The sequence below is a fragment of the Trichinella spiralis genome (genome assembly GCF_000181795.1).
Source record: "Trichinella spiralis strain ISS 195 chromosome Unknown Scfld6847, whole genome shotgun sequence".
Lineage (NCBI taxonomy): Eukaryota > Metazoa > Nematoda > Enoplea > Trichinellida > Trichinellidae > Trichinella > Trichinella spiralis.
Genome location: NW_003533786.1, coordinates 1 through 743, shown reverse-complemented (window position 1 = coordinate 743; position 743 = coordinate 1). Strand labels below are relative to the sequence as shown.

Below are 743 nucleotides of genomic sequence, written 5' to 3'. Positions count from 1 at the left end.
CTGATTTGGTCAAAATTGCACCGTCAGCTCCATCCGTTGCCTGTCAACGGTTTCACGTCCTGTTGAACTCTCTCTTCAGAGTTCTTTCAACTTTCCCTCGCGGTACTTGTTCGCTATCGGTCTCGTACGAATATTTAGTCTTGGGTGAGATTTACCACCCGCTTTGGGCTGCAGTCTCAAGCAACCCGACTCGATTAGGAGCCGCGACACCATGCACAAAACATCGTTCGTTATGGGTCCTGCACCCGCTCTGAAGCCCCAATCAAGGGAGCCTACGAACTGATTTCAGCACATGCAACGACACCTTTAACACCACACTGTTGACGAACACAACTGCTCGCCGACTTCGGTGTATGGACTTTTCTCGTTTCGCTCGCCGCTACTTGGAGAATTCGTTTTCGTTTCTTTTCCACCGCTTATTGATATGCTTAAATTTAGCGGGTAATCTCGTCTGATCTGAGGTCGACATTTCAGAAAACATCACTCAACATTGACACCAACACACACACACACACGGTACATTGCCAACTGTCACGTTTTGATTTTGACGGAATTACATCAAAAAATAAACGTTTCACAGAGCAACACTATTGCAATGAAACCGTTTAATAATACAAAGGCACATTTTGATATCATTGTCACTTGCCACACTGACAAAATCACAACAGCACCTCAACACTGATCATTTAATAAAATCGCGTTGTTCATCATACACACACACAGACGAATCCACCACAGTGCGA

The 743-nt window shown here is 45.1% G+C and overlaps 1 protein-coding gene across 1 annotated transcript; it reads left to right on the top strand.

Moving 5' to 3' along the window:
• Nucleotides 1-21: 21 nt before the first annotated feature.
• Nucleotides 22-266, top strand: Tsp_15562 (conserved hypothetical protein; the record flags this gene model as incomplete). Its single annotated transcript, XM_003365934.1, has 2 exons — nt 22-102; nt 139-266. Coding segments are annotated over 2 exons (174 nt in total), but the record flags the coding sequence as incomplete, so codon positions are not given.
• Nucleotides 267-743: the final 477 nt, after the last annotated feature.